General features: G+C 49.5%; 10 protein-coding genes and 1 non-coding gene across 11 annotated transcripts; 7 read left to right on the forward strand and 4 right to left on the reverse strand.

Moving 5' to 3' along the window:
• Positions 1-966: 966 nt before the first annotated feature.
• Positions 967-5,217, forward strand: TRV_04051 (ABC multidrug transporter SitT; the record flags this gene model as incomplete). Its single annotated transcript, XM_003021828.1, has 3 exons — positions 967-1,056; positions 1,082-2,075; positions 2,129-5,217. 3 exons carry the CDS (start codon positions 967-969, stop codon positions 5,215-5,217), a joined length of 4,173 nt encoding a protein of 1,390 aa, XP_003021874.1.
• Positions 5,218-5,551: 334 nt separating this feature from the next.
• On the reverse strand, positions 5,552-6,296 carry TRV_04052 (uncharacterized protein; the record flags this gene model as incomplete). The annotated part of the gene is made up of 3 exons (XM_003021829.1): positions 5,552-5,673; positions 5,757-5,968; positions 6,001-6,296. The coding sequence occupies 3 exons, from the start codon at positions 6,294-6,296 to the stop codon at positions 5,552-5,554; spliced, it is 630 nt and encodes a 209-aa protein (XP_003021875.1).
• A 379-nt stretch (positions 6,297-6,675) lies between these two features.
• TRV_04053 lies at positions 6,676-6,747 on the reverse strand. Its single transcript has one exon. It is a non-coding gene; the product is annotated as a tRNA-Ala (tRNA).
• A 513-nt stretch (positions 6,748-7,260) lies between these two features.
• TRV_04054 (uncharacterized protein) lies at positions 7,261-7,658 on the reverse strand (the record flags this gene model as incomplete). The annotated part of the gene is made up of 2 exons (XM_003021830.1): positions 7,261-7,455; positions 7,584-7,658. 2 exons carry the CDS (start codon positions 7,656-7,658, stop codon positions 7,261-7,263), a joined length of 270 nt encoding a protein of 89 aa, XP_003021876.1.
• A 155-nt stretch (positions 7,659-7,813) lies between these two features.
• TRV_04055 (uncharacterized protein) lies at positions 7,814-9,085 on the forward strand (the record flags this gene model as incomplete). The annotated part of the gene is made up of 3 exons (XM_003021831.1): positions 7,814-8,236; positions 8,341-8,623; positions 8,706-9,085. 3 exons carry the CDS (start codon positions 7,814-7,816, stop codon positions 9,083-9,085), a joined length of 1,086 nt encoding a protein of 361 aa, XP_003021877.1.
• Positions 9,086-9,344: 259 nt separating this feature from the next.
• Positions 9,345-9,683, forward strand: TRV_04056 (uncharacterized protein; the record flags this gene model as incomplete). The annotated part of the gene is made up of 1 exon (XM_003021832.1): positions 9,345-9,683. The coding sequence occupies one exon, from the start codon at positions 9,345-9,347 to the stop codon at positions 9,681-9,683; it is 339 nt and encodes a 112-aa protein (XP_003021878.1).
• A 3,355-nt stretch (positions 9,684-13,038) lies between these two features.
• Positions 13,039-15,090, forward strand: TRV_04057 (uncharacterized protein; the record flags this gene model as incomplete). Its single annotated transcript, XM_003021833.1, has 1 exon — positions 13,039-15,090. The coding sequence occupies one exon, from the start codon at positions 13,039-13,041 to the stop codon at positions 15,088-15,090; it is 2,052 nt and encodes a 683-aa protein (XP_003021879.1).
• A 2,374-nt stretch (positions 15,091-17,464) lies between these two features.
• TRV_04058 (GABA permease, putative) lies at positions 17,465-18,535 on the forward strand (the record flags this gene model as incomplete). The annotated part of the gene is made up of 3 exons (XM_003021834.1): positions 17,465-17,803; positions 17,881-17,979; positions 18,062-18,535. The coding sequence occupies 3 exons, from the start codon at positions 17,465-17,467 to the stop codon at positions 18,533-18,535; spliced, it is 912 nt and encodes a 303-aa protein (XP_003021880.1).
• Positions 18,536-19,928: 1,393 nt separating this feature from the next.
• Positions 19,929-20,841, forward strand: TRV_04059 (oxidoreductase, short-chain dehydrogenase/reductase family; the record flags this gene model as incomplete). Its single annotated transcript, XM_003021835.1, has 3 exons — positions 19,929-19,980; positions 20,045-20,292; positions 20,371-20,841. 3 exons carry the CDS (start codon positions 19,929-19,931, stop codon positions 20,839-20,841), a joined length of 771 nt encoding a protein of 256 aa, XP_003021881.1.
• A 675-nt stretch (positions 20,842-21,516) lies between these two features.
• TRV_04060 (WSC domain protein, putative) lies at positions 21,517-23,078 on the reverse strand (the record flags this gene model as incomplete). The annotated part of the gene is made up of 3 exons (XM_003021836.1): positions 21,517-22,609; positions 22,675-22,831; positions 22,907-23,078. The coding sequence occupies 3 exons, from the start codon at positions 23,076-23,078 to the stop codon at positions 21,517-21,519; spliced, it is 1,422 nt and encodes a 473-aa protein (XP_003021882.1).
• Positions 23,079-23,182: 104 nt separating this feature from the next.
• TRV_04061 (uncharacterized protein) lies at positions 23,183-23,543 on the forward strand (the record flags this gene model as incomplete). The annotated part of the gene is made up of 2 exons (XM_003021837.1): positions 23,183-23,275; positions 23,433-23,543. The coding sequence occupies 2 exons, from the start codon at positions 23,183-23,185 to the stop codon at positions 23,541-23,543; spliced, it is 204 nt and encodes a 67-aa protein (XP_003021883.1).
• Positions 23,544-25,039: the final 1,496 nt, after the last annotated feature.

A 25,039-nucleotide genomic window follows, 5' to 3' on the forward strand; every position in this document is an offset into this window, starting at 1 on the left:
CTGCCATGGCGTCTCTGCTGGCAACTCGGAGTCAATCTCCGTCATATCAGTCTCGTCTCATCACAAGTTCGAGTTCGACAGCATTGGCCTCCTTTGTTTTTGTGGGAAAAAGTCAAGACAAAGTTATCAGATGGAATAAAGTGGGGCCATTCCATCTTATCACTTTCTTTTCTTTTCTTCTCCAACCAGCTCCGTTTGTTTGACATGCCGATATGTTGCTCCGTGGTGCTCCATGTGCTCCCTATTCTCGTGTTGTGCTTGCACAGAGCGCTACGACGCGCGCTCCTTTAATATTCTTGCCCTCGACGACGACAACGATATGGGGAGTACTCCGTACAATGGATGGCAATTTGTTTCAGTGCCCTGTCCCAGATCTTCGCAGCGGGATGTGACCCCTTGTCTAAAGGCTTTTTCTCTCGTTTTTTCCCTCTTCACCTGACGCCGTCTCTCGGTTGTCTCATGGAGGCAATCATCCTGTCCAGTGACAGGGCCTGCCATGCCCTCGTAACTCCTTGGCCCCTCCTTCCCATCTGATAAGAAGAAGAAAGAAAAAGAAAAACGCCCAAGGGGAGTCTTTGTCCGCAGTTGGTCCCGCTATGTCACCTCTCCGTTCCCAAAGAAAAGGTTTCCTCACCTCAGGAATGTGCCTGGAATCCTTGTTAGGGAGACCGTGGACATGTATTCGTCCAAATTTCTCCACCCGAATGCGAGGAGACGTTCTCAGCTCTTTATTTTCGTAGGCTTTTTCCTAGTGGGATATGACTGTGTACATGTCATCGACTCAGTGCCAAATCTTCTCACCTCCGAAGCCCTGATGGACTACGCGGACTCGGTTGAAATATATCCTCCGCCTACTTTCCTCCCATCACTTCGTTGTACCTACAATCTTTCCGGGAACCCGGACCATTTGTGATTGATGAGAATAGTGTAGCACCTGTATAAGCCTCACTCTATCCATCTTTCTAAATGGCAGTGGAAGAGAAGAATTCTCCTACGGGGGCGGCCATGACAAATACTGGCATCCTAGCTCCGTCATCACAGCCGAGTCAGCCAGAGGTATGGTTTTTCCAATTACTCATAGTCTATATACTCCTTCCCTAACACATACCTGAAGTGGTGGACAAAGACACAGAAGTTCTTCTCCCGGGAAAACACTATAACCCCTACGTTTGGATACTTTCGTCTTCTGTTTGGGACACAGCCCGGAAAAACCGATATCGCACTTATCGTTATTGGAACCATTGCTGGAATAGGCGCTGGTATTCCATTCCCTCTGCTCGGTATTCTCTTCGGTGAATTAGTCGACGACCTGAACTCATCGACATGCTCGACTACTCAAGCTCCACCAGGTGGCTACCAGGCCGCTATAACCACAAAGGTGCTACAAGTCATCTACGTCTCGATCCTAAATTTTGTGTGCATGTATATCCATACTGGGTGTTGGAGCATGGTTGGTGAACGCCTGGTGCGACGCCTACGAACCAAATACTTCCATAGTCTTCTGAGACAGGAGATTGCCTTCACGGATACACTGCCTTCAGGAGATGTTACATCTCGGCTGGTCAGTGATATCGAAGTGATCCAGGCTGGAACGTCAGAGAAAGTAGGCCTGTTTATCGGTACTATTTCGTACTTTGTTGCTGCTTATATCGTAGCATTTCTCAAAGTTGCTACTATCGCGGCCATGCTTATGTCGGTTGTACCAATCTACTTTCTAATGGCCTTTGGCGGAGGACATTATATAAAGAAATACTCTGGCAGGATTTCAACCCATATAAATGCCGCCACGTCAATTGTTTCGTCCAGTCTGTCACATATGAGCATCGTCCATGCTTTCAATGCGAATGCCAGATTGGAAGCCTTATTCGCCCAACACCTCGTCAGTGCAAGGATGGATGCGTTGAAGAAGGCCATCACCCATTCTATACAGTTTGGAATGCTTTATTTCGTAGCATACGCGTCGAATGCACTTGCTTTTTGGCAAGGTAGTAGAATGATTGCTGATCTTGCAGAGGGCAAGCCTTCTAAGGTCTCCGTCGGTGCTGTTTACACCGTGATATTCGTTTTACTAGATGGTTAGTAACTTCACCCATTTTCAAGAACGGTTTAACTAAATAATGTCCTATAGCTTCCTTTGTTTTAAGTCAGATGGCTCCTTTCATGCATATCTTTGCTTCAGCAGCATCTGCAGGTGATAGACTTATGACCACAATCAAACGCCAATCTGCCATTGACGGCACTTCTTCCGAGGGTGACTCGACCATATCTTTGGCCTCGGAGGAAATCGAGCTTCAAGACGTTACGTTCAACTACCCAGCTCGCCCGGAGGTTCCAGTGTTGCAGGGCGTGAGCTTCAAGATTCCTCCGAATAAACACACTGCCATCGTTGGAACATCAGGGAGCGGGAAGTCAACCGTTGTAGCCCTACTGGAGCGTCTCTATGATCCAATTACTGGCTGCGTCCGTGTTGGCAACCGGGACCTAAAAGAAATCAATGTTCGGCATTTACGTGGAAGCATCGGTCTAGTTCAGCAGGAACCAAACCTCCTTGATCGATCTATATTGGAGAACATCGCACATGGCCTTGTTAGCTCATCCCAAGAGAAACACAAGCACCTTCTTCCCACCTTGCTGGGCCCGAGCCTTTCCGAACTTACTGAGAAGATTCGTCAAGGTGCAAGTGAAGACGAAGCGATAGCAGAGCAGGGAGACGTGGTTCGAGAGATTGTCAACCTCGCACGCCATGCAGCTGCCTTGTCAAATGCAATTGATTTCATCAATGCATTGCCAGATGGCCTAGCAACGAGGGTAGGAAGTTCTGGTGCCGAGCTAAGCGGTGGCCAAAAGCAACGCATTGCACTAGCCCGAGCTCTTATCCGTGATCCTCCCGTGCTGCTGTTGGATGAAGCCACAGCTGCCCTTGACTCTACCAGCGAGAGGTTGATACAAGCAGCGTTGACCAAAGTGTCTGAGAATGTTACGACTGTTTCAATTGCACATCGGCTGGCTACTGCTAAGGATGCTGATAACATTATTGTTATGCAGAAAGGCAAAGTTATGGAACAAGGCACGCACATGGACCTCGTAGCTCGTGACGGTGTATATGCTGGTATGGTACGGCTGCAGAACATAGGGAAATTCAGTTCCTCTAGCTCTATTATGACCGAGTCTACCCAGGTTGATGTAAACATTGACCGATCTCTCACCACTGATACCCTTCTGAACAAGGAAGAAAAATTGTCCCTTGAGCAAGGTGTACTAGACGAGAAGGAGAAACCTGCTCAGTTATATATGCCTGAAGAAGCGGACAGCCTGCCAACTGAACCCGAAGAGAAAAAGGAGAAGCCAAAGCAGACTCTCTGGGCTACTATGAGAGGGTCATTCCCACTCATCCGACCCAATCTCCTCCTCATCTCACTTGGACTGATTACCTCTATTATGATTGGTGTCAGTTATACAGGTGAAGCGGTCATTTTTGGTCACACAGTAGGCAGTCTGAGCGTCTGTCGAGGTGGCCCAAGCATTCGATCCAGCGGTATGCTTTTTGGTCTTCTCTTCTTCATCCTTGCAGTTGCGAAATTTGCTGCTGTGATTGTGAATGGAGCTGCATTTGGTTGGGCTGCTGAAAAGACTCTATATCGTACACGAGTTCTCTCGCTTCGTTCACTACTCCGTCAACCGCTAGAATGGCATAATGCAGATGGACGAACGCCTGGGTTATTAGTTGCCCTAGTTACAAGCGATGCTTCAGCTCTTAGCAGTTTGACAGGTACAACCATCGGTGTCCTCTTTTCCACCGTTGCGAACCTCTTTGCGGGTGTTATTCTGTCTCACATCATCGCATGGAAGATAGCTGTAGTCCTTCTGGCTACTTTACCCGTCTTATTGGCATCTGGAGTCCTTCGGCTACGTGTAATGGCTCAATATCAAAAGAAGCACCAAAAGGCCTATGCGAAGGCAACGGCTATTACAGTGGAAACAGTCGACAATATCAAGTCAATCGCAGCATTTTCTCTGGAACAAGAAGCCTATAGTGTTTTCAACCGCTCTCTGAAAGCACCATATAAGTCGAACATGAAGTCTGTCTTGCACGGAAACTTCTGGCTCTCGTTGGCATACAGTATCAGCACGCTGGTATACGCATTAGCATACTGGTGGGGGTCACAGCAGATTCTTGCAGGCATGTACACACAGGTTCAGTTCTTCATCGTCCTGCCAGCTCTCCTATTCAGCACTCAGTCGTGCGGCCAGATGTTTGCTCTGGTTCCGGATATATCCAAAGCCCGCATTGCGGCGTCAAATATCGTCGACCTCCTATCCATCAAGCATGAGGGAGACGAAGAGTACGACAAGACTGGTTCGAAAGCAAGTGCCAAACACACCGATCCAAGGTTTAACATGCTCGAGGACAAGCCCAGGGATGTCGAGGCGCAGTTAACTACGACTACGCCTTCATCCTTCCCCACAAAGGGCATGGGCGTCCAATTCCGCAATGTCCATTTCCGATACCCCTCTCGACCCAACCAACCGGCCCTAGATGATTTATCCATCAACATTTCCCCCGGCCAGTTCTGCGCCTTAGTCGGTCCCTCTGGTTCAGGAAAATCAACTACTTTTGCACTTCTAGAGAAGTTTTATAATCCAGCCTCTGGGTCTATCATCATTGACGGGGTAGACATCACTAAGCAATCTGGTGCGGCCTTCCGAGATACCATTGCCCTCGTACCACAAGAGAACGTCATGTTTGAAGGAACGGTAGCATTTAATATTGGGCTTGGAGCCCGCCCTGACGTCGAGGCCACGCAGGAAGAGATCGAAGAAGCCTGTCGTCTGGCCAATATACACGATACCATCGCTGCCTTGCCTGACGGGTATAACACTGTCTGCAGCCAAGATGGGAAACAGTTCAGTGGTGGCCAGAGGCAGCGGTTGAGTATTGCCCGTGCACTCGTTAGGAAGCCTAGATTGTTACTATTGGATGAGTCCACGAGTGCTCTTGATGTTGAGAGCGAGAAGCATGTTCAAGATGCGTTGGCAAAGGTGGCTCGAAAGACTACTATAGTTGCTATTGCGCATCGGTTGAATACAATCCACCGAGCTGACAGGATCTTCATGATTGAGGGAGGAAAGTGTGTCGATCAGGGAACGCATGCGGAACTCGTGGAGAGATGCGAGAGTTATAGAGCGAATGTGATTCATCAGTCGTTGGATGCGTAGAATAGAATTATTATATACGGAATAGAGTAAATAGTTGTATTTAGCCGGCTAAACATACATTTGATTAGTTGTTTTTAATATTGAGAAATATATATAAATACGAATATCGGAAGTGATGATGGAAGTGACACTTTATATATCCAAGAAATATACATTGTGACATAGTAATTGGTGAGAGAGGCGGATGGAGGGAGCGGGATAGAGAGAGAGAAAGAGAGTGTATAGACAGGAAACAAGTAAGAATTGTTTTATCTATATGGTGACATGTTACAACAAGAGCAGTAGTTATTCAGATACAAAAAAGAAGAGGGGAAGCAGGCCGTGGAAAGCGAGCCTACTTGGACTCCTGTGGGTATAGGTCTTCCTGGAGAACAATACCGAGCTCCTCTCTTAGATCCTTGAGTTCTTCGAGGTACACCTCGTACTGAGATCGGTTCTCAACCTTTGATCGGATGCCTGGTACAAGTAAGACAGGAAGTTAGGGGATATACAGCAATGTCAAAAATGAAGCTAAGTCTAGTCAGGCCAGAGAGACGTACCCTCGAAGACACGGACGGCGGTGGGGAAGTCGTTGACTCTTCGGGCAGCCTTGAGGGCAGCAGTCATGACGGCAACGGATGGGACGAGATCGTAAGCAAAAGCGTTGTTAAGGTTTCTCTGCAAATATAAATAAACCACATGAGTCGTCTGGTGGAAGGCAAAAAACAAAAAATGCCAATGAAGGTCATCTAACCTGCAGCTCGAAAACATCCTGTACACTGTCGAATTCCTTCTCATATCTACCATATAATATTTTCAATCAGTATTTCTGTTTCATTGGATATGCAATGGCTCTTTTTCTCGATGGGTTCAAGTCTGGGAAATCGGCTGGCGCTGACGAACCGGGCAGAGAACTGCTCAAAGGTCTCCTCCTCGTGAGCACCGCTGAATCGCATGGGAGTGGTGCTGAATGCGCTGGCTCTGAAGACGGGGGCAGGGACGGCAGCGGATACTCTGGCACGAGCGGCGTATGGAGCGGCCTTGAAGAAAGAGGTGGCCGGAGTGCGCGTAGCGAGGCGGAAGAGGGTTGTTGAAGCCATTGCGGACGGATTAAGGGTCAATTCGACGCTCGGAAGCGGAGGGAGAGCTGTAGCAGCGTTTATTAGAGGGAAGCAGCTTAATTGACGGCAAGCGAAGGGGCAGAAGCTCACGGTGGCAGCGGTCGAAGAGTGGTTGTTGTTTGCTGTGACGTTGAAGAAAGGAAGATTTTCTGGCTGGTTTGGATGTTCTTGGTGCGGGTCACGGGACCGTCACACCACCCGAGACAACAGCAAGCTATTAGTATTTCGGCGACACTGACTGGATTCTGGAGCAAGCCAAACATATGATCGAAGTAAAAGAAGATACGGCAATAATATGCAAAATAATAATAAATAAAATAATAGGAAGTGGGGGAAAAAATAACCAAGGAAAAAAAGTTGGACTGTCAGGGAATCGAACCCTGGACCACCCCCATGCTAAGGGGGTATTATACCACTAAACCAACAGCCCTGACTGGGTGATGGAGGAAGGGGGCCTAGTTATCTATGAGAGGGAGGCATCGCTAGGCAAGGGGAAGGAAGCCCAGGAAGGAGAGAGATAAATAAACAGAGGGAAGCAGAGAAGCGAAAGATAAAAGGACAGCAGGGGGAGTGTAGTTAACTAGTAAGCTGTTGTCAGGTTGTCAGCGGCAGGACGTGAGAGAGAAGAACCTCCTGGCCTGCAGAATGCCAGCATACAGTACTTAGTCTGATAGAACTAGCACTCTTATCTACTCCGTAGAACTTGGCTTCATGTGCCTGGTCCCCGTCCCCAGCTATCGATCTACTGCTCCATCCTGCACACCATAACTCCCCGTACGGAGTGCATCTCCATCTCATCTTCACTGGCCATACGGAGGACTCACTCTACCGCCCACTCGCCCTGGTCTTCCGCCATCCATCCGCCTCTTCTTCTGCTGCTGCTCTGTTTACCCCTATTCCACCCAACCAATCAGCGTTGTACCTCGGAAGCAGCCGCAGCTGACTAAGCCAATATCTTCAACGCCAGAAAAAAAAAAAAAAAAACCTCCAACTTTTCGTCCTGCTGGCTTCTTCTTTCCTTCACTTCAGCTCTTCTTCTCTTCTTCTGCTTCATCTCGCCTGTCGCCGTTGGGTCTCTTCTCTTCTTCTTTTTCCCTTCTTTCTCTCCCTCTTCTTCTTCTCTCGTAATGCTTGCTCTCTACCCTTTTTAATCTCCTTATCCTTTTCTTTTTGGCCGTCACATTTCTAGTCCGCCTCTGGGAAAAACCAAAACAACCCCCTATTCCCACCACAAAACAACACCTATCTCGGCGGCCATTGACATACCCTCGCGTCTCGATCGTGTCCGCTCTCCTTGCGGGCAGACTCGGACCAGCTCCCTCCCTTCGTTCCGGGTGTCATTCCTTGCCGTTCCGCCGCTGCCGTTCGCGCCGGTCGATACCGCTCCCTTATTATAGAGGCCTCCGACAGACACGAGATACGACCTAGATCATAGATCTCCAAATACCTTGCTCCAGTTTTATTGATAGAAAAGAAAAGAATCAGATTTGAAAAAGATGTCGGCCAACCTGCTCTCCAACATTCCTCTCTCCTTCTCCACCCCCTCGATAGATCAGCCGTTTGGCGTGAAGCTATGGCCTATCTTCGACTCCGTCTATACCTCCGTCATGGGCTACTCGGCAGATGATTTCCGGTTCGTCATCGATGAGACGCCCATGTCGACCCTCAAGGCTACCACCATCGCCCTGATATCCTACTATGTCATCATCTTTGGTGGCCGTGAGCTCATGCGCAGCCGTCCGGCCATGAAGTTGAACGGTCTGTTCATGATACACAATTTCATCTTGACAGTGGTCAGCTTCCTCCTACTGGTTCTCTACATCGAACAATTGCTGCCCACTTTGGTCCGGAAGGGTACTTTCCATGCCATTTGCCACTACGAAGGTGGTTGGACTAAGCCCTTGGTTCTCCTCTACTACGTGAGTGCCCACCCACCCCTGTCGTCTTTTAGCAAGCCCCCTGTCAAGCTTGTTTTTTGCTCTCCATTCGTTCGGATCTTGGGATTGCTAACTGTCAGGCATAGTTGACCTACCTCACCAAGTATCTCGAATTGCTTGACACCGTCTTCCTGGTCCTCAAGAAGAAGCCACTTACATTCCTTCATACCTATCACCATGGCGCTACTGCTCTACTCTGCTACACCCAGCTTATCGGCTCCACGGCTGTCTCCTGGGTGCCCATCACCCTCAACCTGGTCGTCCATGTCGTCATGTACTGGTACTACTTCCAGAGCGCCCGTGGAATCCGTATCTGGTGGAAAGAGTGGATCACCCGTCTGCAGATCGCACAGTTCGTTATCGACCTAGGTAAGGATTTTGTTTTCATACATCTTCTGACTCTCCGTCAGTATTTTTTGTCCTTGTTATGATTAGACTAACAGGTAGATAGGATTTGTTTACTTTGCCTCTTACACCTACTTTACCTCGACCTACTGGCCCTGGCTGCCCAATGCAGGAAAGTGCGCAGGTGAAGAATTCGCTGCATTTTCTGGTCTCATCATCCTCTCCTCATACCTCCTTCTCTTCATCTCCTTTTACCTCGCCACCTACAAGAAGGGAGCCAAGTCCGGTCGCCCACGCCGCAACACTGGATCGCAAGCTGCTCTTGCCATGAAGAACATGGAAGTTCCCCATGTTGGCAGCCATTCTGCTCCTGCCGCCTCCAACGGTTCCACCAACGGAAGTGCTTCCAACGGAAACGCTTCTAACGGAAATGCTACCACCACTGCCCGAGCCAACGGACCTGTCACCAGGTCAAGAAAGGCATAGAGGCTCGCCACAACGACCACTGTCGACCGACTTGACTGAACCGGGTGGCTTCTCTGACGTTTTTCTTGTGATAATTACGTTTGAATACGTTTGCAATGAACGTGTATAATAATATACTTGGAGACTGTACGAATGGGGACATGAAGTTGTTGGACCGGAGTCATACCCTCCTCCAGCTTTGGCTGATGCGGACGGACACAAACGGTTTGGTTGGGTACGGACGCCCGATATGATTGAGATGGCTTTTTATATACGAGGGATGCATCCTTTTTTGCGCCCAATACACACCTACACTCCCTTACCTCCTAATTCTCACTTCATCGTGAAGAAACATCTGCATGACAAAAAGAAGACACACATTGGAAAAAAACCACTACGACATATACAACATAGAAAGGGAGAAGCAAATGAAAAACCTAAATGGAAGAAAGAAGGAAGAAAAGTGAAAAGCACAAACGGACAGAATATAATATTGCCTTTCCCTCGATTCATTATTCCTTCGTTTCCTCCCTCTCTCTTCTTCATTCCTGATCCTATCTTATTTCCCCGTCCTCTTCTTTCTACCCCATACTTGCTACTGTTACTTACTACATACTAATAACTCCTTTTCTTCTTTCTTTTCTAGTACTTGTATTTGCATTACACCCTTTATTTGATTGACCCCCTTCTTCACCTTTTTTCGTCTTCCTCACTTCAATTCTATTGCGGTTTATTCTTGTTTCTTTTTTATTTCTTTTGGGTATAATGGCAGTGGAAATCGAAAGCAAAAAAAAACTATTAATAGCTTGGTTCCTTATCTCTTCTTGTTCAGTTTGTCTATCTCTGTATTTATGTAGCGGTAGATGACGGTGGATTGGTTTGGATTGGATTGTATCAATATCAGCGAGTTGGACGTTGTTTTTATATCCCATCCCCCCTATTCTATTCTCTCCCGTACATTCACCCCCTTTACTCCGTACAACATTGATATAGGATAGCACACCAAGCTATAGCCGGTCCCGTCTCCCAGCCGATATCACGACCATTATACATGAGTCCAAGCAAGCCACCACTCCACTTGCAACGGTCTTACAGAACCCTGACTCACTTCGGTAATTTAACCGGTCAGCCCAGAAGCTCCCAAGTCGAGGAGATTTTATAAGCGTCGTCCCTCTTCTGCACGCTCGGGGATTGCTTTACTTTCCGGATGACTTACATCCTGCCGTGCGCATGTCTGCCGCTTACCTGGTGGGTTATTATAGACGGGGTTGTGTCGGCCCAGGACGTAGTAAGACGACCGCGCCTCCTGTCACCACCACTACCAGGAGCTTCCGGCCCATCCCCAGAGTCAAGCCAGTCCAGCCAGTCCAGCCAGTCCAGCCTCTGGTCTCAGATACGGAGGACGGCGAGACGTGCCCAGCGGACTCTAGACAGAGACGGAACGGGCTGGCCGGTTAGCGAGAAGCTGGCGTATATAATATCAGAAAGCAGATAAGCGTGCAACAACCAGGGGATGGCCAAAGTTAAGCATACAGCGCATTCATCTGTCGAGTGCTTATATAGATTGCTAACTCAGAACTCTTAATCTAGTCGCTGGTCATTCCGTGATTGACCCCAGCAGGCGAGGCTTCACCGAGTTTTGGCGCCCTCAGCAGAGATGGCGTTGATCGATGAGATAGTACGGGGAACTACCGTATACATACACAACACTATCAGTCAATTATCAACTCCAAAGAAAAAGGACTTTATGCTTAGCACAAGAGAGAAAAAGAAAGCAGGATGACGATAACGTGGCAAGACAGCGAGAAGACACCTTGTCAAGCACCAGTGAAGCCAGCAATGCCATGCAGCCACGGCTCAGACAGTCATCTCGGAAGTATCAAATATTGGCCTGGCAGGAACATGACGGACAGATAGCTAACTTCACGACTCGGCTTCGACAAGTAATTCAGGTCTCCAGGCCCCCATTATTATTATCAAGTGGAAACCCGTTTTCCTACTTCTACGAAGAGCCACACCAGCCAAGCCGGAGAAGGGTTTCTCGAAGAACGATGACCCTGCTGCCTTGGACGAACTAATCATCATCCATGTCGTTTTAGCCCCAGTGCAACGTGCAGGGAATCGGCTTGTCTCATCGGCGCCAGGGGCATGTCTGACCAAACAGCTCTCGCCGCTGTCTCGTTCTCTGTGGGCGTGTGTACTCTGGTGTGTCTCTCAGGGACATCGGCTGTACCTGGCGCTGGGCAGGCATGTCTGCAGAATAAGCATATACGGGAGTCTCCCACAGGTATCCCAAAGCCAAAAAGTCAAAGAGCGGGCCATGACAAGCCAGTCTAACCAGTCATCTAACCGGCGAACTAAGTGGTGAGATGACCTCTCGCTGCCCGTATTCGCCTCGCACGTTTTGCCTGTTTCGCCAGTCTGATTGAGGAGAGAAAGGGAAGCTCGCTTGCAAGATGGCAAAGCGCTCAATTTCTCTTTTACTTCTTGTCTCGATGTCCCGCATGACCTCCATCGACGGTAGACTAAACGCAGAGCATCGTTACACTGGCCAGCTGCCATATCTCCAGGCAGCCAACCAGCAATCATCCTCTGTGGTTATGGAGTACGCCATTCAGTGGCGTTTTTTTCCGCCATCGTTCTTGTTGCCTTTTCGAGCCAACTCTTAACTAATTTGATCCTCCTTTGCTTTCTCTGTCCCAGGGACGGCCGTGGTCCAATCATCGCCTGCTGGACGAGTGAGTCGCCCAGTCAGGGGACTCCATCTATCAAACTAGACAAGGGCTGTGCGCTTGCATTTGCATCAAAGTGTATGCATGCAACTTGCTCTCGTTCGCGGTATATAAAATTGCGCTGAACCTCTGGATCCCCACTCGTCCAAATCCCCGCCATGGAGTGTGCATGCAATGCAGAGATGGAAGAGGGCGGAAGCGGATGCAGTTTTCTCCCCCTTGAGAGACCTTGAGCTGATAAGCTGGTCCATAACTATATACATACGTTATGACCCTTTCTCTTGGTTCCTGTCCCTGTTCCCGGAGCTAAAGCTACCTTATCCTCTTCAATTTGGTCACCACTCAGCAGCAAGAGTCGTGTCGATAGATATATGACGAACATCTCCTGCAATCGATTAACCATATATTTACATACAGCTGGTGCGGATACTCCGTGCTTTAGTATAGCTACCCACCAACGGAGCAACATCAAGGTACCTCCGAAAAGCAGATACTAGATAATAATACATGCTCCAGCGATCGAGAGAGCGAGAGACGAGAAAGAGAGTATACTTTCCGTCCGTCGATCATTCCTGTGAGCCAAAAAAGGATCAAACCCGGAGAAGTCCCCTGTCGACACGACTTCTTGATATATCGCATGTTTCAAACCAATTTTACCCTTTCGCTGACTCTTAATCTTACTTATGGGCCAGCTTGATACACTCGCGCCCTCTTGACTGCTACTACTTACTCTCGCTTGATCCCGATGCTGCCGCTGGAAAAGTGTGCGTGAAGACGGTGCCGGCGCCTCAACCCTCCTTTCCTCACCACATCTCTCTCCCTTTTCCACCATCAACTCTCGTCGTTCATACTTTATCTTCGATATCGAAGCTAGGCTGTCCTCTTCTTACTCTCCTTCACCCACGGCTGCTCCGTCAACGCTCGTTTTATCCTTGCTCGGACCAAAGGACCTCCTCGGACTCCTGACGTGTTTGTCCTCTTTGCTCCATTTTAAGCTCACCAATCTACCTCAAGGGGTTGGCGATATAAACAGGAGGGCACAACAGAAGAAACAGAAGAGAACAAGACCGACGGGCTCTTCATCTTTTCTTTTTATTTCCCATTTTACTTTTTTTTTTTTTTTTTTTATCTTCCACAAGACCTTCGACGGCTCCATAAACTAGGGACAGGGAAGGCCCTGCGTGGCTGCGGTCCCACTGGCTTCCACATCCCCCCCCTCTATCGCCCGACATATCTTTCGTCATGGCCACCTCGTCAGTTCACTCACTTATATCTAACGAGAAGCTGGGTGGAAGTATCCCGGTCGTACCTTCATCACTGCATATTATTCACCCCGTACCGCAGACCAGGTACGAATCCGACGAAGAAGCAGAATCAGAACTAGATATACCCGTTAGCCGTGAAGATCGGTTGTTCTCACCCCCAAATGCAGACTGCGTGATTGTGATAGGCAGCCGTGGGACGACAGATCACGCTGAAAGAGGTTTCGAGTTGACCATGCCTCTATCCGAAGAGCAGCAGAAGATGCAACATCGACGACAGGGGCCAACAGATGTTGCCAACCGTTCGTCGCTCTACACTGTCAGGCGTATAAGTGGGTTGACACTTCTGCCACCGTTGCAGACTTCCCCTGAACAATTGCAGCAGCATGAACAACAGAGAAACGCCAGCAGGTCAAGAAGTCCATCTGCAACACCACGAAACCGAACGGAGAGGCCGGCAACCATGATATTCGAACAGGAGGAATTCGAAGATCTTGTCTACTCCGACCATGCCTCGGAATACGATGCTGATGTCTTCAATGACAGTGACTTGGATGATGATACAGACGTCGACATCCAGGACGGAGGGCCAATTCACGAGTCCTTCTTTGTTGCTACTCCGGTAACATACCATCTGCCTAAGGGTAGGCCCAGCTTGGTCTCCATCTCCCCTCCGCCATCACGGTCAGGTCGCTCATCTCAGACCCAGACCCAACGGCAGATGGAAGAGCAGAGTCCCCGAGCACAGAAGAAGCAGAAGAAGCAGAGCAGCCCGGTATCTCTGGAACGGCCAGATGCTGCCCTCAAGCGGAATTCTAGCACAAGCAGCAGCATCAAGAGGAGTCTTCAGCATCTAAAGGTCAAGAAGAGCGATTCACGACGGGGTTCAGCGTACATCTCTACTGAGCCTACTCCGGTGCCACCAGTTGCTGCTATGAATGCAGGCACGAATACCTCTTTCATGTCTGCAACCTCGCCTCCTGACTCTGCAAAGTTCTTCACCGATACCAAGAAACCAAAGCAGGCCTCCTCTGACGGTCGACGACGCTCTCTCCTCCCCAATCAGCTACGCAGCGGAAGACGGAATCGAAACGTGTCCGAACAGCAGACCCCTCCACCAACCGATACTGAAGCACCACAATCACAGAGAAGTAATAATAATATTAATACACAGAACGAACCCGAACAAACGCAGATCCAGGGCCATCGACGACGAGCAACGGAGAAACTACCGTCCTTTAATAGAGTGGCATGGACACCTGCCTCACCTCCAACGTCTCCTGAATATAATAATTCCACACAATCTAGTAATAGTCACACTTCAGCGCCGCAAAAATTGCCTGTTTCTTCAGTTTCAGAACCACCACCGACTCCTGGACTACGCAAAACAAAGACCTTGCAGGTCCCTCCCCCTAATAATTCACTAGAGCAACTACCTGTTCCTCGCAATCGAGCCCGCACCCGCTCCATCAGCAGCATTGCCAGCAATGCCAGCAAATTCAGCCTCCCAGCCTTTGACAGCGCATCCCTCAAGGCTATTGCACAGAAGTACCAAAACCGAACGACCTCGCCAACGCCTTCAGGCACATCCAACCTTCGACCAACTACTACTATTCCCGACAGCGACCGCCGTCCATCGGACTGTGGCAGTACCATGTCCGAGCGACCGAGCGTTCCATCATCCCGCCACAACAAGTCCCTCCGAACAATGTCGACCACGAACCTCAGCATGCTTACAAGTGCACAAGACACGATTGACGAAGACACCATGGGCGGGCCCTACCAGAGCAAGTTCTCTAACAGCAGCCTCGGACGAAAATCCAAGCGCTACTCGACTACCTCGAAGGCAAGCATCAGCACCGGCCGGTCCAGCAGCACCAGTAGCAACAACAACAGCAACGGTACCAACGCACATATTCGATCCAAGAGCATCAGATGGTTCCAGGGTACCAGCGAGAGCATGTCTATTGCGGGAAACAAGCTCGGCTCCATCCTCAAGAAGAAGTCCGTGGCCTTGCCAACGACCTCTTAAACATCACGATTATTTCCGTACACAGCTACTTAATTGTTGTTTTGTGTCGTCTCATTTTCCGTCCTTCTACACATATATACCCTCTACTTGTCTACATTTCTTTGCATCTCATCTCTTTACCGGGAGAATCTAAAAAATAGGATCGGGAATTCTGGTCATGGGTGGGCTTTTGTCGTTTTCGTCTCGTCTTTGTTTTGCCCCTTTTTTCTCTCTTTTTACTATCCCATCCCTAATGACCTGCTAATGCCTTTTCCTATCACTTTCGTCTTTTTGTTTTAATAGCATATACTTGCCTGTGTGTCTTTTCTCTCTCTCTCTCTCTTCTATCACTTTCATCATTTCGTTCGTTTTCCTATGTTGGGTTCTTCGGATACACACTCTATACATTGCAGTGCTTTGTTCTCTCTCCTTCTCTACAGTCATTACCTTGGTTTCCTTTGCACATGCTGCACATAACAGCTACTGAATACCTGCTATCCACTTACCGGCATTATTCGACATAATCCACCAGAAAATAGCTAGTTCTAATAATAAGATCGCCTTGACGCTGCGTCAGTCAACGCAAGCTTGATACTCCTCCGTCCACCCATCCCCCCTTGTAACGCGGCAACCGAAGATGCTCTCTCCACGTCGCCATCATCGCATCCGTCATTGGGCCCTTGGGAAAGGCAAAAATAACTTCAAAGGGCTGAGCTTCTTTTACCCAACGACGGCCGCATCCGAGGCGGATCCGCCAGTCAAAGTTTTTTCAGCACCGGCAAAGTTATCACCACCTTGGCCCTCTTCTTACTAACAAACGAGCCAACGGTCAGCTAGCAAGCTAACTTAGCGCACCGTCTGGGAGTTTGTTCGCCCGGGAAGCTCGCTGAAGCGCTTTATTCGCTTCGTCCTTTTTGCCTTTCTGCATGGGTTGCTGCTTGCATATCTTCTGTGCGCAGATGCATGGTGTGGCCGTCAGGACCTATCTAACACGCCCTTTAGATATCAAATCCACATTCCACACACACACATATATATATATCTAGCCTGATACAGCATATTCCAGTTCTGCTCGCTTCTATATATATCGCCTTCCACCGATTGGACGCTGCGGTGGGTTTTTTTATTTTTGCGAAGTCGCAGGTGGATAACTAGCGAAGGCCGTCCAGACATGAAGCCCGCCAGCGCAGACACAAGCCAAGCGGAGGTCGAGAGAGGCAGCCAGGAGAAGGACGCCCTCTCGGACACCGCGCTCCTGGTACGTATGGCCGACGTTTGATCTCTGATCCTCCTTCTGATCCCTTTGGTCCCTCTGCTGTGCTTCCGTACTCCCGCGATGAGGTGTGTGGGGGTTGCGGTCGTCTCGCTGTTTCATCGTCGCATAACTGACCAGCCCACGCACAGGAAACGCTTGGGTACAAACCGGTATGACTTGCTCCCATGATTTCATACCAAGATTGAGCGAGACCCATCTCGCTGCTTCTTAGCCTGCTTCGGGGGAGTTCGTGGAGGTTGATTCGTGCATATGTTCTCCGTCTAGGTTCTGCACCGAACGTACACGTTTCTGGAGAGCTTCGCAACGACGTTCGGTAAGATGGAAGCGTTTCGAGAAGAGATCCCGAAGGGGTAGCTATTTATTGCTAACACATGCAAATTAGCTGCGCTGTACTTCGTCGGCGGAGTACGAGTGACGTTCAGCACTGGCATCGCCGCCGGTGGGAACTTGGCTTATTGGTGAGTCTATGCGCCCTGCGCTCCGTGTGTGGCTGGCTGCTCCTTCGCGGAGAATAATAAATATTGTGAAACCTCGAAATAGTGGATGGAATAGAGCTAACCGGGCAGATAGGACAAACTACCTGGTTACGGCTGTCTTCACGGGGATCACTGCGTCGGTCATCGCGGAGATCTGCTCTGCTCTGCCGTCTGCTGGCTCAATCTACCTCTGGGCCGCTGAGGCCGGCGGTCCCAAGTACGGACGACTGTTAGGATTCGTCGTTGCGTGGTGGAGTACCACGGCATGGACGACCTTCTGTGCCAGTACGTAACGGACCTGCTTGAGATCGTTGCTTTTTTGTTATCTTTTTGCAGGAGCCCCGTTGACTGATTAATGTGCGCAGGCAACACGCAATCTGCTGTAAACTACATTCTATCCGTATGTCATTTGATACCCCGGTGGTCAACACAGCAGCTAACCGGTTTGAACGCAGGAACTGACTGTGTTCAATGTCGACTTTCCCAAAAATGTCGATGATGTCAAGTTCAGAGCTGTCCAGTGGATATGCACTGAGGCTCTGCTTGCCATTGCAGCCATAGTCAACTTCCTCCCGCGTAAGACTCCCTCTTTTTATAGAGAGCCACTCGTTTGCGTTCAAAGTTGACACATCATGCAGCGAGGATGTTCAGATTCGTCTTCTACCTTTCGTCCACCTTTGTTCTTTTGGACTTTTTGATGAATGTTATCTGGCTGCCCATCGGTGCCCATAATACCTGGGGTTTCCGCACCCCTAGTGAAGCATTCTTAGCTACCTATAACGGCACGGGTGCCCCGGCCGGCTGGAATTGGTGTCTTTCCTACCTTGCCACTGCTGGAATTCTCATTGGATTTGACGCCTCCGGCCATATTGCTGAAGAGACCAAGAACGCTTCTTTGACCGCGGCCAGGGGTATTTTCTGGAGTACAGTAGTCAGCGGAATTGGTGCTGCCTGTACGATTGTACTATTCTTATTCTGCGCAGTACGTATACACGGCCGATCTTCATCTTTCCATTTGCTTGACTTTGAATTGTTTGCTCACCAGGTGCTGTTTGATAGCCCGATCCTAAGACCTTGTTCTCATTCGGGTCCCCTCAGCCATTCGTCCCTCTCTATGCTGTTGTGCTGGGCCAGCGAGCCCATATTATTATGAATGTGGTGTGCGTAATCACCTACTGGTTTGTGAGTACCCTCGTTACCAATCCCCAATCCACACGGGCAATGCTCTAACGTCATGCAGAATACCACTATCGCCATTGTAGCTGCATCGAGACTTGTTTTTGCCGTTGCCCGAGATGGCGTCCTCCCATTCTCCAGCTGGGTCTCCCGTGTCTCTCCATCAGGCCAACCCTATAACGCCATCAAGGTAGTCTGGGGCGTTGCTGCATTAGTAACCTGCACCATCCTCCCGTCAAATGTTGCATTCACATCGCTAGTTTCAGCCGTCGGTGTACCGTCTGCAGCTGCATACGGCCTCATCTGTTTTGGGCGGGTCTTTCTTACCCCGAAGAAATTCCCCAAGCCAAGATGGAGCCTAGGTGTCCTCAGCAAGCCGTTTCAAATCATTGGAATCTTTTGGAACGGATGGGTTGTCGCTATCCTATTCTCGCCTTACGTTTTCCCTGTCACTGGCCAGACGTTAAATTGTAAGTCATTTTTTGTTTTCCCTCTCCTACCATTTCAAGTTAGAGAGAGAACTGTATCTGATACCTGATCTCCACGCAGATGCTCCTATAATCCTGGCTGGTGTCACGATTATTGCATTAATATCCTACTGGGTCATCCCGGAGGAATCCTGGTTCCCGAGTGCACGTATCTCCAAGTTTGTTGAGGGACAACCCCAGGATCTCGTCAAGTCCGGAAGTAAAGCAGTGAGGTACTAGCTTCATTTCAAGAGCAGGGAAGTGGTCCATTCACTACTTCCATGTCATAAAAGGGGTTTCGGGGAATAAAAGTTGAAAGAACAAAGATGGGACTCTATGATGATATATGTATGCATATATGTAATCTAATTGTATATGGCACCCAAAAAAATAATAATAGTCGAGTTCCTAGATCGCGGGAAAGGAAGATACTCATCGCGTTGTTTCAGAACTTTCATTCGTAACACCGGGGCCGGCGAGGGAGTCTCAACTAGACACATCCTTACACAGCTATGGCCAATGCTCCAGCCCCAGGGAGATCAGGAGCAGCCATGTAGCCGTCCTTGGCTAAAACGCATAACAGGGACAAGCATACCTGCATTGTTCCCATTCGGAAGACGGATATAACGGCTAGTGCTCCATATTCTCCATGCACACTTGTTTTCGAAAGTGTTTTCTCTGTCGAGCGATCGTTTGGGGTATCTCTTAGTTTAAAATAGGGCCGCAGGGTGAGATGCGGAGTATAGATCGAGTCTCAGTTTGATATATAGTATTAACCCAAGGATCACCTTGAGTAATCGAACTTGCATCGCGAACGACTGTCTCAGATACAATATGTTCATGACTTGACCTTCTATACCCGTTTGTCGTACCTGATTCATGAAGGTTCCAAGTATGTTTTTACTAACGGCAGTTTGCCTGGGTATTGCTGAGACGACCGGTTTTCACCATCGGGAGAACGACCCTCGAATGAGGTTCGCTAGAGGGCATGCTTCGAATTCATAGAAGTCACTGATTTCGATCAGATTGGACGGAGGAACTTCTCTATCTTAATAGGCAGTGATGGTATCCAATTAACACCGTACGTATACAGCTAGTTCGCGCCTTCGACTGGAGAAATAAGTCAATTGATTCAACTGAAAGATCGCCTACCATCACACACAGCAGCCTGCATAGAAATCAAGTCTCTAGAGAAGCAGGGAGTTCCAAATCATGTCACCCATCTTGATGGATTGAGGTTGAAGTTGAGGTTGAGGTTGGGCGTTCGTGGCGGTTATAAAAAAAAAAAGAGGCGCGGGTGTTCCTGGCGCCACAGCCGATGTTTACCCGCGGCCCGCGGCTAGCTGCATATTTCCCCGCAAACTATAGAACGACCGCTCTTAAGTATCCTGTTAAGACATTAAGCCGTACATCCAGGTCTTCACTTTGGTCCATATACGTGTCTATCTCGAAGCTGAACCAACCATGTCTCAATCACAGGGCTCCCGACTAGCAAATAAAGTAGCCATCGTGACCGGTAAGCCCTGACCATACCTGCACTCGTAACAAACAGTTTATATGTATCTAACATTATCAACTAGGCGGCGGGTCTGGCTTTGGTGCTGCAATTGCTGTTAGATATGCCCAAGAAGGCGCAAAGGTGATAATAGGCGACATAAATGTCGAGGGAGGCGAAAAGGTGGCTTCCAGCGACCCGTCGAGCATCACCTTTCAGAAGATGGACGTCACTAGATCCGAGGACTGGAAGGCGGTTCTAGACCTTGCAGTGTCGAAGCATGGAAAAGTAGATATACTTGTGAATAATGCGGGGACAACTTATAAGAACAAGGTATTCCATCCTCCCGATCAATAGGGCCATTGGATCGGTCCTCAATAGACAGGTGACGGGTTATTAACGATACTCTAGCCATCCGCCGAAGTTACAATGGAGGAATTCGAACGGGTTTTCAATGTTAACGTGAAGAGCATCTTCCTTGCCTCTCAGTTGTTCATCCCGGTCCTAATCAAGCAAGGACATGGCGGATCGATGATAAACATCTCTTCGACAGGTGCGCAACGGCCCCGTCCGGGGCTAGTATGGTACAATGCCTCGAAGGGGGCTGTGTCGAACGCCACCAAGGGTCTGGCGGCGGAGTACGGCAAGCACCAGATTAGAGTGAACAATGTGTGCCCGCTATTGTCTGGAACTGGCCTGTTTGAGATGTTCACTGGTATACCAGATACCCCCGAGAATCGGCAGAAGTTCATTGATAATGTGCCGTTGGGGAGATTGGCGGAGGCAGAAGACATTGCTAACATGTGTTTGTATCTGGGGTCTGACGAGGCGAGGTTTATTAACGGTGGGGATTTTGTTGTTGATGGAGGAAAGTGTATTTGAATGATTGGTGACTGATTGAATAGCTTATTGTTGGAATGCCTATCAATGGACGAGTTGAATGGTTTTTGTTTTTTCTTTGTTATGAATGACCTTGAGTCATAAATAAGTAATGTGGTACACGAAGATGGGGACAGATAAAGAATGTTTGAGTCTTATATCCATAGCCATATTCATTTCGTAACACATACAAAGAAGCATATCCGCATACTAACTGCGCCCTTTGGTTTTCTTTTTTTTTTTCCGTCCGGCTAACAAAGCAAACAATAACACCATACATACAAGAAAACAAAGAACATATACATGGTGAATAAGGGGGGGATCGAAGAAATATGTACTCGAAGTTATGTAAAAAGAAAAAGAAAAAAAAAACAAGAAAAAGAAATCAAAGGAGTCTGATTGGCTGGGTGATAACGTCGTTGCACCAACGCCTCCTCCATATGAAATTGGCTGCCAATCTTGACAGGAACGTTAAAGGGGAAAACTTGGAAAATCAAGGGGATGGGAATCCCCTATCGGCTGAAGAAGTAATATGTTTCAACAGTGCAAATAGATACACAGCGAAGATAGAATTTGGTTCTCGTGAATACAGCTCTCTGTCAGGGAAGAAAAAAAAAAGGTGCAGATGTAAGAAAAGAATCCAGAGATAGCCATCATATTTGGGGGAAAGCGGACAGCTTAGAAGTGTCCATGACGGCGGCGGTGACCGCCGTGGCCGTGGCCACCGTGGTGGCGGAGAAGGTTCATGTCTCTCTTGGCTGGAGTAGCCTGGGCTTGAATAGTGGTGGTGACAGTCCGGGTGACGACGGCAACCTCAAATACTGTGCCGTCCTTGGTGTAGGTACTGGTAGTACCTGGGGGGTTTGCGGGAGCAGATGGCATAGGAGTGGTCTCTGGAGCTGGGGGGGCCGGAGGGGCCTGGTCGGATGGAGGAGCTGGGGGAGCTGGGGGAGAGGGGGTTGGGACGTTGAGCTTTGGTCCGCCGGGAACTGGGATGGAGACTGAAGGAATGTTGACGACGGGCTCGTGGTGGCTGGCGCCACTAACGTATCCAGGTCCGGTAGAAACCTTGACACCACCGGGCAGACCCTTGGGGCAGAGAGTGTACTCCTCAGACATGATGGATGGGGGAACGTTCATCTTGCACTCGTTCTGTTTGTTGTGGTCCTGGATGTTGAAGATGTGGCAGTCTTCGAGAAGACCGGAGTCGTTGGTGCAGGTGTCAACAGCCTCCTGGAGCACACCATCATCCCATCCCTCAATGAAATCAGCGTGGTAACCGGCACCAGTTGGGTCACCGTTGGAGATGACGAACTTGCCGTCCATGCCAGCGAATGGCTTGGTGACCCAGATGGTCTCGTAGAAGAGGGTGGGGAGACGGGTGCCAAAGCCCTCGGGACAGTCACCGCCGTTGATCTCGCTAGGATAGGCGACGTGAGACTTGTGGTCCTTGGAGTCGAGGTCCTTTCCGTTCCAGCAGGATGGGAACATGATCTCAAGACGGAGACCGTTTGCACAGGTGTTGTCGATGAACGAGCGCTCGGGGAAAGTGTGTCTGTACATGGAGGCCTCTGGAGGGTTGGCGTAGTTGAGACAGTTGAAGCCGATGGCTTTTTGGCCCAGAGCAGACTGAGTCTTCTCCTCCTTGGTCCAGCTGGAACTTGGAGGATCAGGCTGCTCGAAGGGGAAGTCACGCAGACCGGTGTCTCCAGAAATCATACGAAGGCCTCGAGGGAATGCCTTGATATCCTTTCCATACAGGAGGTAGTACCTATCAAGACGAGTTAGTATTCAGGTATCATGGGTCAGGTGGTGAAGTAGAGAGCGAGGACATACACAAGAGTACCACCCAGCTGCTCAGCGAGCTCAGCAGTTCCATTGGCGTGAAGGAAGTAGAGAGTAGGAACCCAGTAGGCAGACTTGTCCTGGGTAACAGCACACGAAGTGCAGTCAGACTCAGCCAGCTGATCACCAGTAACCTTGAAATCGAAGTCTAAAACAGCATGTTAGAACGTTTTTTTCTTGTAACTCCCCTTTTCTTGCTGGCAGCAGCAGTTGAATAACGTACTTTTACCACCGTGGATGGCGTGGGCGTGAGGCGAGAGCTCTCCTGGGTTGACGATGGGGTCCATGCGGGCAAGACCCAGACGGCCCTGGCAAGGCATACGCCAGAACGCAGCGGCCGGCGCAGCCATGGAGAGCATCGAGGCCGCCAAAGCGGTCAACTGAACGGTATGCATCGTGATCGAAGTCCCCTCTCAGGTATTTTCCCCTTCTTCTTGGGTTTCGAGGGAGTTTTCAGAAGGGAATTCGTGATCCCGACCCAGTCGAGATGTAGATATCTATGTCAACAAAGGAGCGTGTATTCACAGGTCTTTTTATCTTCCAGCGAGTCGAGCAAGACCACTGTTCCAGACGTATTTCAGCTCGGCAGCAGGTATGTACGGGTTTTTTCCTGGTATCGAAGCGAGCAAAGACAGCCAGAGAGACGTTGTTCTGATAGTCAATATCAGAGGCAGCCAGAGACAGAGACAGAGAGCGTGAGGCAACTAAAGGAACGACTAGGCGGCGCGCGAAGGAGTGTAGATGTCTAGAGAAGACGACAAGCAGCGCTGCCAGGCAAACAGAGAGAGAGAGACAGAGAGAGAGACGACGAAACGAAGAAGCAGAAAGCAGCAGAAGAGGACAGGCAGAAGAGAAAGTGACGGGCCTGCGATGGTTGATAAAGAGCGGCGGGCGGCTAGTCGCTGCGAGAACGCCCCGGCGCCGCTAGTCCCGAAGCGGGCATCAGTGAAACAGCCCAACCGCCGATCTGACACAGTTCAATTAAAACCGCGACACCCTCTCTCCATCGCGGTCAAGTAGTCAAGTAGGCACGGATATACTTGCAGCACCAAGGGTACCAGAGTTACGGTGGTATTGGTACGGTCAGCTGGCTGCAGGGCAGTCAACCGCAGACCGACACATGGCCGGGCGGGCAGCCAGCGAGACTGGGAGCCAGCGCAACAGACAAGACGGTCAGCCAGACGGAGACAGACGGGGCGATGAGGTGGCCGCATCCTGAGATGAAGGTTCTGTTCCTGCGTTGGCAGTGTGTCCTTGGCCCAATAACGCCTCTCGATCGGCTTTGTCGACGCTCTTCAGAAATACGGCAGGTATACGGTCCCCTCGCGGCTGAGCCATATTAAATCATGGCCTTGCCTCCCAGGAACGGGTTTTTGCGTATGGGATGGAGTACTCCGCTGCTTCGTGCGAATGAGAAAGGGGAGAAAAAATAGCGCCCTGCCAAGTGCTTGCCGCCCTTTCCTTCCCCTCTCTGACAGGGGGTATTATACTTAGCAGGAGTATATTTTTGAACTCTCTTTTTACGTGAGAGATTGATTATTCATGGGTCCTCGCTAAAAATTCCATCCCGGCCCTCGGTCAGCTTATGCCCTGTGTTATAGCCCAGGGGCCGCAATGAGACGTGGGGTGTTTTAATTATAGCCACCACCTTATTATAACATGCTCTCTGGCTCGCCATGGCAAGCGAGCTCTGACAACAAAGACGCATGAAAAAAAAAGGGCTCCCTCAAGCGAGAATAATAGGGGATGTCTACGAGGGGAGGCAAAAGCTCACTGGACAGACTGGTGGACAGGTCATCCTGCTTAGCCAGGAGGATTCACTTAATAATTGCATGACAACGTTTGCTCCACATGCTTGACGGCCTGTGACCAATCGAAGCTTGACCAGAAAGGAGTCGATACGTCACGGCAGTTTGCTTCTTCTGGACACTCTTGTTTGCCAATTCCGATATCCTTACAGACATGATATCGAATCGTGCACATATCTCTTTCCCGCTAGGCCTTCTCACGAGCAAACAGCTGCTGTTTCTACCAAACTTCCAAACTTCCATCGTTGTTCCATATCCATCCAACTTTCTTTCCGCCACCACCAGCATCGTACTCAGTGTGACGCTTGATTGTGTTCCCGACTAATTACCATGCTTTAGGGCTTAAGCCACGCCGTCAGTTGCTAAGCTTCCAAGCCGCCACACCGTAACGGCAGATCAAGCCAGAGTTGTCCGATGTGGACAGGGTTGTGGAAAGGATATTCAGCGTTAACAGCCTAGTGTCGTGTACGGAGTTCAGTCGTTTGTCATCATCTAAGTATCGCTGGATGGATTTCATTGACTGCTGCAGACTCCCTCGACTGCTGATC

Source organism: Trichophyton verrucosum (genome assembly GCF_000151505.1).
Source record: "Trichophyton verrucosum HKI 0517 chromosome Unknown TV-F-b-10a05.M13f1, whole genome shotgun sequence".
In the NCBI taxonomy this organism is placed as follows: domain Eukaryota; kingdom Fungi; phylum Ascomycota; class Eurotiomycetes; order Onygenales; family Arthrodermataceae; genus Trichophyton; species Trichophyton verrucosum.